This window comes from Nomascus leucogenys, chromosome 9, assembly GCF_006542625.1.
Source record: "Nomascus leucogenys isolate Asia chromosome 9, Asia_NLE_v1, whole genome shotgun sequence".
NCBI classification, from domain to species: domain Eukaryota; kingdom Metazoa; phylum Chordata; class Mammalia; order Primates; family Hylobatidae; genus Nomascus; species Nomascus leucogenys.
This window is the reverse complement of record NC_044389.1, coordinates 28,979,707-28,993,997: the sequence shown is the minus strand read 5'-3', so window position 1 is coordinate 28,993,997 and position 14,291 is coordinate 28,979,707. Positions and strand designations below refer to the sequence as shown.

The 14,291-nt window shown below is 37.7% G+C and overlaps 2 protein-coding genes across 16 annotated transcripts in view; one reads left to right on the top strand and one right to left on the bottom strand.

The window, feature by feature from the left end:
* The window catches only part of TPR (translocated promoter region, nuclear basket protein), a 68,656-nt gene extending 57,610 nt beyond the window's left edge, over positions 1 to 11,046 (bottom strand). For both annotated transcript variants that reach the window (XM_030818741.1, XM_030818742.1), the window contains exons 1-5: positions 10,873 to 11,046; positions 10,191 to 10,499; positions 8,656 to 8,760; positions 5,800 to 5,873; positions 2,703 to 2,799 (exon numbers count right to left, since the gene is read on the bottom strand). In XM_030818741.1, the coding sequence (XP_030674601.1) occupies positions 2,703 to 2,799; positions 5,800 to 5,873; positions 8,656 to 8,760; positions 10,191 to 10,499; positions 10,873 to 10,942 (655 nt within the window). In that variant the 5' untranslated portion in view covers positions 10,943 to 11,046. The remainder of the gene's footprint in view (positions 1 to 2,702; positions 2,800 to 5,799; positions 5,874 to 8,655; positions 8,761 to 10,190; positions 10,500 to 10,872) is intronic.
* An 88-nt stretch (positions 11,047 to 11,134) lies between these two features.
* Positions 11,135 to 14,291, top strand: part of ODR4 (odr-4 GPCR localization factor homolog) — a 91,361-nt gene continuing 88,204 nt past the window's right edge. For all 14 annotated transcript variants that reach the window (XR_004031700.1, XR_004031699.1, XR_004031698.1 and 11 more), the window contains exon 1: positions 11,135 to 11,289. The gene's annotated coding sequence lies outside the window, so the exon portion shown is untranslated. The remainder of the gene's footprint in view (positions 11,290 to 14,291) is intronic.

Here is a 14,291-nt window from a genome sequence, read left to right as displayed (position 1 = left end):
TTATCTTGGCTCACTGCAACCTCTGCCTCCCTGGTTCACGTGATTCTCATGACTCAGCCTCCTGAGTAGCTGGGATTACAGGTGGATACCACCATGCCCAGCTAATTTTTGTATTTTTAATAGAGACGGGGTTTTGCCATGTTGGCCAGGCTAGTCTCAGACTCCTGACCTCAGGTGATCCACCTGCCTCGGCCTCCCAAAGTGCTGGGATTACAGGCATGAGCCACCGTACCCGGCCAAGGGGCTGCCTTTAAAGTTCTTTTGATTTTAGACACTGTCCCTGGCCACCCAGAACCCAGGAGTTCAATATGGAAGGTGTCAAAGCAGTCTACTTGCTCCCAAACATGTTTCTAATTCAGCCTTTAGATCAGGGGACATAAGGACCTTTACGGCTCGATAGAGATGATACTTTGTGAAAAGAAAATGTCAACACTGTGGAAGAGAACCCCAACAGAGAAAATATCATGAAAGTTTTAAAGGATAACACAATTCAAGAGGCCATCCCTTCTTTTTCATTACAGAAAAAGTTATGAAAGCCATCAAGGCTGAAATAACAAATTCCTGTTGGAGGAAACTGTCCAGATGTTGTGCATGATGTCACAAAATTTATAACAGAGCCAATCAAGGAAATCATGAAAGAGATGGTGGATATGGCAAAAAAGGTGAGATGAAGGGTTTCAGGATACAGACCTTGGAGAAATCCAAGAGCTAATAGCCACCATATCAGAGAAATTAACAGAAGATGACTGGATGGAAATGAGTGCTTCCAAACGAGTGCCAGACGATGTGGAAAAAGAATGTAGAACTAGCAGTGTCAGAAAATATATTGGTAACAGACTATCTGGTGGAAGGTTCTGATTACCCAAGACTGCTTTTGATTTCTTTTATAACATGGATCCTTCTCTTATATGGGCACTGAAACTATAGCGAATGGTGGAAGGAAGATTGGTAATGTATAGAAACATTTTTAGAGAAATGAAAAAGCAAGTCAGACAGAAATTAGGCTGTATTTCGTAAAGTTACATTGAGTGTGCCTCCCTCTCCTGCCTCCCCTTCTACCTCTGCCACCTGAGCCAGCAAGATCACCCCCTTTTCTTCAGCCTAGGTAATGCAAAGATAAGGAGGATGAAGATGGTTGTGATGATCCACTTCTATTTAATGAACGGTAAATGTATTTTCTCTTCCTTATGATTTTCTTAACACTTTTTTCTCTAGCTTACTTTATTGAAGGAGCACAGTATATAATACAGATCACAAACAAAACGTACGACAATCTACTGTGTATGTTATTGGTAAGGCTTCTAGTTAACAGCAGTAATTAAGTTTTTGGGGAGTCAAAAGTCACACATACATTTTCAACTGTGGGGGGAATCAGCAACCCTAACCACTGTGTTGTTTAAGGGTCAACTGTAGTTCTCAACTCTCTTATTTTAACTTGTTTCTGCCATAATTACAAATTCAATTTCTACAAATAGGTGACAAAAAATTGAAATTTGTGTATCCAAACTTGTGAATTATCCAAATTTATTTTAAATACAGTATCTTAAGCTAAATATTCAATGTTAACTTTAATTTTCCTGATATATATCCAAAGGTCTATTAAAATTTTATAAATAATCATTAAGCTAAAAAGCAATGATAAATATAAAAACCTACTCAATACAGAATATACATTTTTAAAAAACTACCTATTAAATGTCTAGATTTTATGAATTCCTTTAATTGTAACTACCACTTGTTGATCAACACACTCAGCAAGTATTTTGAAGGAACTCTTGAGACTGGGAAAGTATACTTAACTAATGGAATATTATTGTATAACAATATAAATATCTGAAAATCTTTTATAGAAGTAAAAAAATTTCAAAAACCATAAAAAAAAGAACCCAAAAAACCCCTTTTTTTTTTTTTTGGATACAGAGTCTGGCTCTGTTGCCCAGGCTGGAGTGCAGTGACGTAATCTTGGCTCACTACAACCTCCACCTCCTGGGTTTAAGCAATTCTCTGCCTCAGCCTCCAAAGTACAGGTGTATGCCACCGTGGCCGGCTAATTTCTGTTATTTTTAGTAGGGACGGGGTTTCACCATCTTGGCCAGGCTGCTCTTGGACTCCTGACCTCATGATCTACCCACCTCGGCCTCTCAAAGTGTTGGGATTATAGGCGTCAGCCACCGTGCCCGGGCACCAAAGGAAACTTCTTACCATTAACTGCTTCAGTCAAGTTCACCTGACTACATCAGCTGTATTATATACTACAGTCTATGTTTATGTATTTTATGTCCCTGCCTCCTTCAGTCTGTTTATAAATATGGGCTGAGTATAGGTTCTTACACTGAATGCTTATTATATAGCAAGGATGTCCATATGAAATGAAGAACAGTAGTTCAGCCTTTGCAAATATTTAAAGTGCTTCCAATCTGATATTATGTATAGCATTGTAGTAAAAATCTTTGCATGTAAAATCTGGTCCAAATTACTACTACTTTGAGATGTTCTTCACTTGTGCACTTTCTAGACACTTCTTTAAACACTTGATAATGATTTAAAGATAAATGAGTAGGAGAAATAATAGGATATGACAACTCTATACTCAACCATAACAATAAAATATCAGCAACAGAAATGGGCTGAGCATTAACTCCCAGAACTATCAGAAGAAAAATAAAGGAATGGAGCTAAAAGCTAAAAGCACTTCTTCATACCTGTTAAGTATTCAAGTTCTTGAGATAGTCTCTCATTAGTTCTAATTAAGTCTCTTTTCTCAGCTTCTAATTCTTCCTTTGTTCTTGTAAATTGACTCTGTCATATAAAGAAGTAATAAGTAAGAAAATCAAGTAGAGCAATACAGGAAAGTGAACATAGAATTGTCACTTTAGTTAACATCAGCTGCAGTGTAAATGATTGGCTTTCTCTTATAACTTACACATCAAAAAGTTAAAAAATACCTGTAATTCCAATGTTTCTATTTAAATTTTGGATTTTTAAAACATTTTTACTAGGCTTATGAAAATTTTTCTCATATCTCTTTTACTCACATGGAAATGTCCTAGAAACTTAGAATATCACTGTATTTACACCTTAGTTCAAATTGTTTTTCAAGAAAGATTCCTAAAAATTGAATTACTTAAAACTTTTAATATATTTTGTCAGCCAGGTACAGTGGCTCATGCCTGTAATCACAGCATTTTGGGAAATCAAGCTGGGCGGATCATTTGAGTCTAGGAGTTCAAGACCAGCTTGGGCAACACAGCGAAACCCAGTCTCTACGAGTAGAAAAAAACAGCCAGGCATGGTGGCGCATGCCTGTGGTCCCACCTACTCAGGAAGCTGAGCTGGGATGATCATTTGAGCCTGGGAGGCGGAGGTTGCAGTGAGCCGAGACTGCATCACTGCCCTCTAGCCTGAGTGAGAGTGAGACCCTGTCTCAAAAACAAAAAACTTGTCAAACTGCTTCCCAGCAAGACAATGGCAATTTATATGTTTTTGAGTTAGAAATACCAATCTCAAGCCACCTATGCCAGAACTGTAGGTTGCCTTTTAATATTCTTGTTTCCTGTGTAGAAGCTTTTTAGTTTGATGTAGTTCCATTTATTTCTTTTTGCAGCTTGAACTACTGATGTGATATCCAAACAATCATTACCAAGGCCAATGTCAAGAACCTTTCCCCTATATTCACTTCTCTGAGTTTTACGGCTTCAGGTCTTAAATTTAGGTCTTTCATCCATCTTGGCTTGATTTCAGTATATGATGTAAGTAACACAAACACCCAACATTCATTTCTTCAAATGTGGAAATCCAGTTTTCCCAACACCATTAATGAGGAGACGATCACAACTCCATTGTGTCTTCTTGGCACCCTTGTTGAAATTAGTTGACCATGTTTGGATTTATTTCTAGGCTCTCTATTCTATTCCATTGGTCACGTTTCTGTTTTTATGTCAGTATTGTACTATTTGGATTACTATAGTTTTATAACAGTTTTCTAAATCATGAAGTATGATGCCTCCAACTTTGTTTTTCTTGCTCAGTATTGCTTTGGTTATTCAGGATTTTTTAAACTGATTCCATCAGAATTTTAGAATTTTTTTTTGCTATTTCTGTGAAGAATGCCTTTGGAATTCTGACAGGATTAGGCTGAATCTTTGTATCACTTCATACAGTGTGGATATTTTAGCAATATGAATTCTTCTTATACATGAGTATGGGATATCTTTCCAATTATTTGTGTCTTCAATTTCTTTCGTCAATGTCATATTATTTTCAGTAAATGAATCTTTGACCTCCCAGGTTAAATTTATTCCTCAGTTGTTTTTTGGTTTTTTGATGGTACCCTAATAAAATATTTTCTTAATTTCTTTTTCAGCTAGGTCATTATTTGTATATAGAAATGCTACTAGATTTCTTAATATTGATTTTGTATCCTGCAATTGTATAAATTCACTTATTAGCTCTGACAGGTTTTTGTGGAATCTTTGAGGTTTTCTACATACAGGATCATATAATCTATAAGTATAGATAATTTTATCTCTTCCTTTCCGATTTGGGTGCATTTTATTTCCTTTTCTTGTCTGATTGCTCTCGCTGGTACTTCCAGTACTATACTGAATACAAGTGGTGAGTGGGCATTCTGGCCTTGCAATGGATCTTAGTGAAAAAGCTTTCAGTTTCTTTTTTTCAGCCACCAAGCAGTTAAATAAATTCTATTACTTTTTAAGTTGCTTCATAGGTTTTATTTTCCTGAAAAATTTTATGTGACTGTGTGCACACTATTTTCCTGAGTTACAGATCCATAGCTTTTATAAGATTTATAAAGATTTTGTGACAGCTCTGCTTCTTTCCAAAAGATCAAGAACCTCTGTATTGGGTTTTATTTCTAGACTGCCTTTTATTCTCTGTACTGATACTTATATCAGCATTGTAATATTTTAATAACCATAGCTTTATAAAACTTTTCAATATGTGGCTATGCAAGTACTTTTAAATTGATACTTCCTTTTTTTAGAAGCATCCTAGCTATTACTATGTTTTTTTTCCCCAATCATCTTTAGAACTACATTAACAAGTTTCTGGCTATCTGACTTGGACTTAAGAGTCAAAATGTATTACCAACACATTAATTTGGAAAACATTTCCATCCAGAAATTTGCAGTATCTTCATTTATAAAGGTATATTCTCACAGTTTTCAGAAAAGTATTTGAGTTTTCTTGGGTATTCAGTTATTTTTCATATAAATACATTTCTTACAAAGCCTTTCTAGGTATATTACGAGGCTTTTTTGCTCCTATTCAGATTCTGGAAGTAAATTTTTTTTTCCCTTCAGAAATCTGAAGAAATTATCTTTTAACACCAAATAAAATGCAAATTTTAAAAAAGCAATGACAAAAGTATAAAGTTGTATCTGGTTAAAAAAATAATTGTATGTGACCACTTTAATTAACAAATTTGTCAGCAATCCCTGTGATCATATTCAAACTGTTATTCTTATAAAACTACCCTAACGAAATGATTACCAATGTGGATTCACCCAAATCCCCAACTGTATCACATCTGGTATAGTACCTGGACTACAGTAAGCATTCAATAGATAATTTCTGTTGAATAAAAGAAATGTCCAATCTATCAATAAAAATAGTAAGATCCAATTAAGGAATTTATATGTACACATTTTTGTTGGTAGCTTCTCCTAATAGCACATCAGTTACATCTTCCCATTGACTAATAACTGATAAACAATCAGAATAGAATGTCTCTTCAAGTAACATGTCTACAATGAGCTTATTCAAAGAAATATCTCTTACCTGAATGGCAATATTGCGATCCTGAGCAATTTCAAGTTCTTTGTTTTTCTCAGTTAGTGCCTTCAGTTGATTGTCTGGATAAAAGGAATTTTATGAATACATACACATTTGCTTAAAACTTGCAATGAGTGTTTTTATGCAACTGCCAACCTTACACATTTTAATAAATGAAAAAACAGAAGCCCGGAAAAGACTGCACTGCACATCACATTCCAAATTCATGAACGCATTCAAAATTTACTGTGTTCTAGACCAAAACTTTAAATATGCTATCCTGCCTCCAAATCAAATGTATAATAATCCTAGCCAATATTTATGGGGAAAGTCACCTGCATTAGTAATTCCTTTATTTTTCAATGCCATCTTCTAAGTCAACATGTATCATAAGAAACAGTGAACTGTATTTAGCAGTAAGAAAATGGAGTTAAAAAGACAGGATCAAGAGAGAAAAAGCATTTAAACTATATAACATGTATAGACAGCAAATCACAATAATGAATATTTGCAATTCCTATCGTTTATCACTCTATATAGAGCCTTTAAAGAAAAAAATTATGCTTGATAACACACTTATTAATCTCTCAATTGCCACTTAAAATGGGCTCTTTTCCCTTACACGCAGTTTCTCTTCTAAACATAGGCTAACTAGAAAAAATATAATTTTTGAAATTTTCCCAAAAATATACATTTTGAAACTGTATTTCACTAAAATACATATGCTGGCAATTTAATAAGCAAATACATTATAATTAATTCTAATCTTAACTTCTATTTAAAGAGGACCATTAAAGCAAAAAAAAATCCCCATTAAATGTGTCTAAATCTTCTATTTTGTTTTAATATTATTTACTGCTTTCCAGACTTACTGATCCAGAGTATATAAATGCCACACACACACACACACACACACACACACACACACACACAAACTGTATACCACAGGAAGGTATCTGATGTATCTGTAGGTTCAACCCTTTTTCTCTTCTCCCTGATCTCGTAAAAGCTGTATTCACAGTCATTTTTCTCAAATTCCTTGGCACTAGTACTAAACAGATCTTTTTATTATGCCTAGGCAAAACGACATAGATATGAACCAGATCTAGCTATATATGCTCCATCACACATGTATGCATACACATTATGTTTTTAAAATGAGGTGTACCAAAAGTAGCTGAAAAAATTTATAACCTAAATAAATAGTTGATGGTCATGGACCTATTAAGAAGGAAAGCTGCAATTTTAATCATTCCTTTGATTACGAACTTCCTGTGTTCCCTCTCCATCAATCAAATTAAAACTGAAGTATATTAAATATCAATTAATTATGCCAGCCAGGCACAGTGGCAATCCGAGCACTTTGGGAGGCCGAGGTGGGAGAATTGCTCGAGGCCAGGAGTTCAAGACCAGCCTGGCCAACATGGCGAACCACTGTATCTACTAAAAATACAAAAATTAGCTAGGCCTGGTGGTACATGCCTGTAATTCCAGCTACTTAGGAGGCTAAAACAAGAATCGCTTGAACCCAAGAGGCAGAGGTTGCAGAGAACCAAGATCGCACCACTGCACTCCAGCCTGGGCAAGAGTGAGACTCTGTCTCCAAAAAAAAGGAAAAAAAATTAATTACACCTTTATATAGATCTTTCTTAATGTTCTGATGTTTGCTTTCTTAAATCAGAAGTAGTCTATGGCCAGACCACCCTGAAGGCACCCCATCTCGTCTGATCTCAGAAGCTAAGCAGGGTCAGGCCTGGTCAGAACTTGGATGGCAAAAGCAAAGCACAGGACATATCATCCTCCTAAGAAATGTCGGGATCTTTTTTTTTTTTTTTTTAATTTACAAAGAAAAGAGGTTTAATTGGCTCATGGTTCTGCAGGCCGTACAGAGCACATGGCAGCATCTGCTTCTGGGGTGGCCTTAGGGAGCTTTCATTCATAACACAAGGTAAAGTGGGAGCAGACATCTTACATGGCAGAAGCAGGACAAAGATAGGAGGTGGGAGAGAAGCTACACACTTTTAAAACAACCGGATCTCATGATAATTCGCTCACTTGCATAAGACTAGCACCGAGGGGCTGGCACTAAACTTTTCATGAGAACTCTACCCCCATGATCCAATCACCTCCCACAAGGCCCACCTCCAACCTCAGTGGGGACAGAGATCTAAACCATATCAGTTGGGATATAAATTTAAATAATTTTTCTATAATGACCTTAAGTCCAGTGATATTGCTAAATCATTTATTAATTTTGAAATGTCAGGATCTTTAACATCTTGTGAACTTTCTAAAACTTAATGATGTAAGAAAACTAAGAAAGAGATTAGCTATCAGTCTTTTATAGGAACTAGGCCTTAAAGGGGAAATATCCTGAGATTCATAGATATTTCTAAAAATTATTAAAACATAGAGTTAAAACATATATATAATGAAATCAATAGACTTTGATTCTTCAACATAAAAACAAGCCACTCTCTACTTCTTTAGCTGCATAATGCTTTCACCTTTTTAAAAAGATTTCAAGAACTCTTATCTCATTTGATTTACAAAGCTGTTTAAGTAGACATGTGGATCTAGCCATTTTATAAACAATAATCAGATAGTGTTAAGATTTACATGTGGCAAAGCGATTTTAATAGCAAAATCAGAATAAGAATCCAGGCCTCCTGACCATTAAGTTTCGTGTTCTTACAAAATCTTTATCACTAAGTGAAAAATCAAAATATCACCATAAGAAAAACCAATGATGCTTAATCAATATTTTCATGTTTAGTAAGTAAATGTTTCCAAAGTATATAAAGGAGTCTCTGAAGATTTCAGTACTCCAAGAATACTTATAAAGATGAATTAAATACTTACTGAGTTTCTCTAGCTCAAGCTGCAAGCTTTGACACTCCCGGGTTTCATTCACGAGTCTCTCCTGACTGTGGGACAACCTCTTTTCTATTTCAAAATACTGTTGTTCTACAGCAGACAAGCAAAAAACAAAAAACAAAGTCAAACTCATGTACATACATTGTCAATACTGTTATTTATTTCTAATAACCTTGATTTTAATATTTAAGATATAGTATTAGAATTGCGCTCCACGTAAGAGAATCTGAGTAAAGATAAGTAGACTGAGCACCGAAAAGGACTTAAAGCATTTCCAAACGACTTACATGACAAAAAATAAGAAATAAAAATAAGGCCTAAAAGGGGCTTTACAAATGAATGTCTTCAAGGCAGGTAACCTCATTTATCTTAGTATTTTCTCCAGACATCAGTAAACTGCTTAGCATAACGTATTTATTAAACAAGAAAAAATTGTTTAGACAAAAAAAAACTGCTTTGTTTTAAAAGGCTTCTTTTATAGTAGTCAAGATGTTACCTGAAAGCATAAAACTACTAAATTTATATAAAAGTAAATGTGTAAACTTCCCAAGGGAAAGGATTGAATATCGTGTTCAGCATAGTATCAGAACACGTAAGACACTCAATATTTATGGTGCAAATTAAGAAATAGAATGCAATGTACTATACTCAGCTCTGGGATCAGAGAACTAATTTTCAAGGTCAATTCTGCTTGACAGTTACACTTTTTTTGAAGTAAAAACTTGTTCAGAATTTCCAGTCAACTTAGCAAGAACAGTATGAACCTCTGGATAGTAAAAGTTAAGATTTACCAAACAAATGCTAAACCAAAACACATTAACAGGAAGTTTGTATTTTACTAATGGTAATTACTATATTCCTCATATTTTTTCAAGGATGTTCAAGCCATTATTGTCAGTAACTTTCTTGCTTAAAGGCCTACTTTAGGTAATTACAAGAAAATTTTAATGTTTTCTATCAAACTCCAACTTTTTGAGAGAAATCAGATATATTAAATTTATGTACTGCACGTTCACTGTGTCTCCAGCACTCTTACGCACCTAATATTCATTTTTGTAAACATCTAATTCGTTCTGGGGGCACGGGACGACGCACACACTAAGAACAAGTGCACAGAGTGGTCAATTTGGCAAAGGCCTAGAATGCAGGTGCCTAGAAAATAGGGCGGAGCCACTATCAGTTGAAGTGCAACAAAACATATAAGGTACTCTAGGTTTAGAGAGATGGGTTCGCAGACTCTAGCAAGTCTGTTTCCCGTTTGTCGGACGAAGGAAAATAAGCGTCCCTATATGAGCCTACCCTAATTACAAAGAAAATGCTACTAAACTTAGATTCAGATTTTTTTTCAAAGGCTTCTTATCAAACTGTAAGGGGCAGGAAAGCGAAGGATCAGGATATCCACAGAGCCCAGGAAGTGAGGTTAACAGCGTGGTACCCAGTGCCAACTTGATGGGGGAAGACCAGACCCAAAGGGCGGGAGTCGAGCCCACAACCAATGGCGGAAAGAGCATCTCACTCACCGCTCTCCACCTTAAATTTCTCGTGCCGCCCCTTCAGGCCATCGATCTCGGATTGCTGATCAGCAAGGAACTTTTCAAGTTTGTTCTGGACAGACTTGGGCAGCTTGTTCAGCTCCGTGCGCTCCAGGACTTGCTGCAACACCGCCGCCATGTCAGTGGGGCCAGGGACCCCAGTGGCAGCGGCCGACGGGGTAGAAGCGGAGAAGAAAGGCGAAGACCAGCAGGACCCAGACGCCTGGGCCGCCGCCTCTATCACCTCGCTCGGCGGCTCGCGCGCGCCCGCCCGCCGGAGACTCCCGCGGCGGGACCCTGGGAAATCGAGTCCAGCCTCAGCGGCAGCGTTTCAGCAACAGCACCTCACCGCCCGCGACCAAAGTGAGCGCGCAGCCGTTGGAAGCTACGAACCCTGGGAACCCGAGCTCAGAGGTTATCCCTGATCATCTGGCGCACTCAATTTTCCGGCTTCCAGCTGCACCCACTTCAGGCCTTGTAGGGCTCTGGGAAATGTAGTGTTTTTCTCATTCCCTTCCGGGAGCCCAATCTCGCACCGCCCTTTCAGCTTCCGTTTTTTCTCCCCGCCCCCCTGGCTCTCCTATCTCTGCCCCGTAACCGCTGTCCGCACGGTGGCGCCACATACGTACTCGTCACCCCATGGCCCTCCCTGAAGAGCTGGTGACCTTACCGTCAAAGCCCCGGGATGCCATGGATCGTCCTCGTTGGCGGCTTCTGGACACTGAGCCACTAGAGGGCATCGGTCCCGGTAGGGCCGGACGGCAGGCTCCGGGCTACCGCCACGCTCTCTATGGCGCCCAGAAGGGGGCGGGGTGGCGACCGCAGTCGCTTTGGCTGAAGCTCTGCGGGGAAGGGAGGGGGGGGGCGTCACGTCATCAATCTGCGCCACCTGACTCCCAAGACCCTGGCTTTGGAGTGGGAAGTGAGGTGTGGGAAGTAGGTCGCTTTCTGATGAATTAAGTGGCAGTGAATTGAGACCAGAGGGAATCTGGCCCCTAGAGGCTGGTACTTGCGCCCGAAACCCCCATCTGCGGCGGAGAGACAGTCCGAGGTAATTGTCTGCCACGAGTGCACATTCTTAAAACAGATAAGTCGGCCTAAGTGTAGTGTGTGTGCGCGCGCGCGCGCGCTAGAGCACACAGCTCTCTTCAAGAGAAAAAGGAAGGGACAGTGTTGGAAACATATGGACAGTCACTCCGGCACACACTTCTGACGAACTTACCTTTTTTGAAACGGCGTACCTAAATGGTTTTTGGTGGTGGGGAGGTGGTACTGAGTGATTCAGTACCCGGGAATTTAAGGACCCGGGTTAATTCTTCGGGAGGAGAATTAAAAGAAACTGGTAGCACTTTGAGTGTAGCCTATGTTTTAAATGTTTCTTTGCAGAAACTGTTACCTAACATTATATTGTTTTTAAAGTTGAAAACTGTTGTAACTGAAGTTTTTAAACACATTTTTAATTTCTACAGTAACAGAACTTGTATGGTTCCAGATCATAATTCTGTAATTTTAAAGCTCAATCCGTAGATTGTTTCGTGTTTACTCTTATGAAAGAATTTATTAAATTATTCATTGTAAATAATGCATTCCCAGTGTCGTCTCTCTGCAGTTCCCACAGTCATGGGCCTTCTGTGAATTGGTGATTTAGTTCTTATATGAAATTTATTCTTTTTCTCTAGTTCCTACTTTTGAATCATGTTGTGAAGCCATCTAAGAAATATAAATGGAAGCATTTTATGATATTTTGTAATAACTAAGGAAAAATAAATCAGCAGCGGAGCTTAAGGTTGATTTTTCCCCAAAAATATTTTTTAGATAAGCACTGTAATTAAAGTTGCTGGTATATGAAGTATTATGCTATGTCCTAAGCCCACAGTGTTATCATACTGTTGATCTGTCATTTGGGAAATGTAGATTTTCTGTACTTAGATTCACAGAATCCTAAAATTAGATAGGTTTTCAGATCTGCTAGGATTCAAATGCTTTATTTTATAGATTAGGAAACCAGAGCCCAGAAAGGTTGAGTTGTGTCAGTCACAGTGCTTGGACCACAAAGGCTTTGGCTGATATACAACATTTCTGGAAAATTATGACCCTATAAGGCAAAATACAGTTGTCCCTTGGTATCTGTGGGGCATTGGTTCCAGGACCGTCTCACCTGCCCACCCCATGGATACGAAATCCATGGATGCTCCAGTTCCTTATATTAAATGGTGTAGCATTTGCATACCTTAAATCATCTCTAAATTACTTATAATACCTAATACAATGTAAATGCTATGGTTGTTATATTGTATTGTTTAGGGAATAGTGACAAGAAAAAGCATCTTTAACGATACAGATGTAATCATGCTTTAAAAAATAATTTTTCAATCTGTGGTTGGTTGAATACATGGAAGTGGAAACCACAGATGTGGAAAGCTGACTGTGTACATTTTTAGTACTGCTTTTTATAAAGTATGGTTGACTACATTTAAAAATTTTGAAAGAGCACTAAAGAAAAATTTATCTGACATTCAATCAGATTTCATAATTGAATAGATTTTCATCTGCCTATTACATTCAGTTTCTTACGTATTAATATGGCTACTAGGTGACACCCTAGAAGAAATAAGGTTAAAAGGTTAAATATAACTTTAGAATTACTTGTATTTGTTGCAAGAATTAAGAATTATTAGACCAGAAGGAAAAGGAGTATAATATGATGTAGAGGAAAGTTGATACATAGAATTGCATACCTTAAGACATTACTAAAAGGTAAAAGCCCTTAACTTCACAGAGGCATCAGTGATATTTAGACAAGCATTCCTAGACTTAGTCTCTAAAAAATGATATGCAAATCTGATTCACGTCTATCGTTGTCAAAAAAGAGCTAGGAAGGCCAGGCGTGGTGGCTCACGCCTGTAATCCCAGCACTTTGGCAGGCCGGGGCGGGCGGATCACAAGGTCAGGAGATCGAGACCATGCTGGCTAACACGGTGAAACCTCGTCTCTACTAAAAATACAAAAAAAATTAGCCGAGTGTGGTGGCGGGTGCCTGTAGTCCCAGCTGCTCAGGAGGCTGAGGCAGGAGAATGGCGTGAACCTGGGAGGCGGAGCTTGCACTGATCGGAGATCACGCCACTGCACTCCAGCCTGGGCGACAGAGCAAGGCTCCATCTCAAAAAAAAAAAAAAAAAAAAAAAAAAAAAAGAGCTATGAAGAAATTAATGTATTTTTGAGACAAAACTGAACACGCTCATTGAAACAATAAGGAAACAGCCTCCAGTAGGACATTTCAAACTTGAATCCATTCTCTGGGCTTTAGTTTTAAAATGCAAAACCGTCTTGTGACTGACAGTTTACTGGTATCAGATATACCACCCCAGCATATCTCTGGTAGCCTTAACTTTGTGGTACTGAATAAGATTCACATTTTTAACAGAACCCAAATGATGATTATTCCTGAACTGCAGTGTTCAAAATACTGTAACTGTGTTCTTGCAGTCTCTGTTTTACAGGTCTTTTGGATATCATCTCTTTTACATTTTCATCCTCACTGATTATGAACTCCTTGATTTAATCATTCATTATATTGCCTAGCTCTTTTATTCAATCTTTGTTTTTAAGCTGTAGAAATGCAAATCAAAGGAGCATAAGCCAATAGAGGGGATGAATATGCTGACTTCCATCCACAAACTAGAGAGGAAACAGAGTAAGAGCTACCTTAGTAATGATTTAATTGAAGGACTTGTTACAATTCCTTATTATGAGCATGATGTTGAAAAACATGGATTCTAGAGCCAGAGTATCTGAATTTAAGACCCTCCTTTGCCACTTACCCAGCTTTGTCACTTTGGCAAGTTATTTAATGAACTTTTCTCATTTCAGTTTCTTCATCTATAAAATGAGGATTATAATAATGGTACCTACTTCCTGGGGTTTTATGAATTATTAATGTTACATGGAAAGTGCTTACAATAATGCGTTGTATAAAATAGAAGCTATATAAATGTTATTGTATTGCTATTTATCTACTTAAATAACTCTTACTGTAGTATGTATTGCTCAAGGACAGAGATCGTGTTGCTCATCTTTGTGTTATCCCAC